This window comes from Austrofundulus limnaeus, unplaced genomic scaffold, assembly GCF_001266775.1.
Source record: "Austrofundulus limnaeus strain Quisiro unplaced genomic scaffold, Austrofundulus_limnaeus-1.0 Scaffold189, whole genome shotgun sequence".
Classification (NCBI taxonomy): Eukaryota; Metazoa; Chordata; class Actinopteri; order Cyprinodontiformes; family Rivulidae; genus Austrofundulus; species Austrofundulus limnaeus.
The window spans coordinates 277,433-278,785 of record NW_013952591.1 but is presented as its reverse complement, the minus strand read 5'-3'; the positions used below and the strand labels follow the sequence as shown (position 1 = coordinate 278,785).

Sequence of the window (1,353 nt, the reverse complement as noted above, 5' to 3'; positions counted from 1 at the left end):
TCTGTCTGTCTGTCTGTCTTTCTGTCTGTCTGTCTGTCTGTCTTTCTGTCTGTCTGCCTGCCTGCCTGCCTGTGTCAGCCTCAGCACACAGAGCTTCCTGTTGGGACATTTAGTTTATAAAAAAACAATAATAAAAAAATAAAAATGTGAGAAATGATTCATGGTTCTTGTTGAATTTCTTTATGATTTAAGCATCGGTTCAGGTTTAACAGGACTTCCTGGAAGCATTTGTTTCCTGCAGCAGCAGGTGGAAACCCACCAACACGTTCAGGTTTAAATGGCCACTAATTAATAGAAAAACACTTTGGATGATGAAGCTCTGCTTTTTGGGCTTTACAATCAGATTGAGCCTTTGCTGGTAATTAATCTCCATTTAATTTTTGCTGAGATCCAAACAATTTTTCATTTTTGTTGCTGTGCAAATACTCCAAACAATAGATGTTTTTGTCAAAAAGGTAAATGTATTGTGAGACATTTTGTTACTGAGTGATGTAGATCCATTTTAACACCATTAGTCCTTTTGTTCCAGGTAGGTTATTATWATTGTCTTTATTTCCTTATYGCTGCTGAGTCAGGTAACAGAACARTAGAGAATAAATAAGTCAAACATTTCATAATGTCAAAGAATGTATCATGGGGATAAAAGCATCATACAGGAAGTTCAATATTTGTACACCATGGTGTCACCATTTACAAAGTTTAAAGTTTGATGCAGAGTTTTTCTAATCAAAWCATTTAGTTTTGGAGGCTTTTATTTTGATGATTCAGGTCAAATCCTTCAACRCAATCTGACGGGTCTAAACATCATCAGAACAAATGTAAAATTGTATTAAAGTTYCTTGATGTAAACCATAAAAACTCATGAAAAGGTTAAATGATGAAGTTTGAGCAGCTGAGCTCCTTGATCCTACATGTTAATAAAAGAGTTCTCTTGTTGGTTTTGCTGAACAGACAGTGATGAATCAGACATTAATGTGTCTGCTGGCTCTGACATTTCACAGTCTGTCAGACAAACACAAACACATCACACACTTCAGTCTGAATTCATCTGAYGAGACGCGATCCTTACCTTTCTCTTGTTGTTGGGGCTCACGTACAAATAGCTGAGGATCGTCTTGATTCCCACTTTGTCGTTCAGCTTCTGGTACGTCGCTCCGTAGTCTGTTGACCTGAAATTTAATCAGAAAGTTCTGATGAACGCTCAATGGAGAAGTTGTCACAATTAAAAGAATCCCTGAGGGGAGAATGAGTGTCTGTGTGATCACTAGAGCAACAACATCCCAACAGTACCACCAACAGTACTTAACACTCATGTTAGTAAACTATTGGAGTAATTAGAACCCAAACCATGTA

General features: G+C 37.3%; 1 protein-coding gene across 1 annotated transcript in view; it reads right to left on the bottom strand.

Annotated features, from left to right (window-relative positions):
- LOC106524471 (VPS10 domain-containing receptor SorCS1) overlaps positions 1-1,353 on the bottom strand; it is a gene marked incomplete at its 5' end in the record, with an annotated part of 97,122 nt that overhangs the window by 91,960 nt on the left and 3,809 nt on the right. Inside the window, 1 exon segment of the mRNA XM_014018281.1 lies at positions 1,070-1,169. Within this exon segment, the coding sequence (XP_013873735.1) occupies positions 1,070-1,169 (100 nt within the window).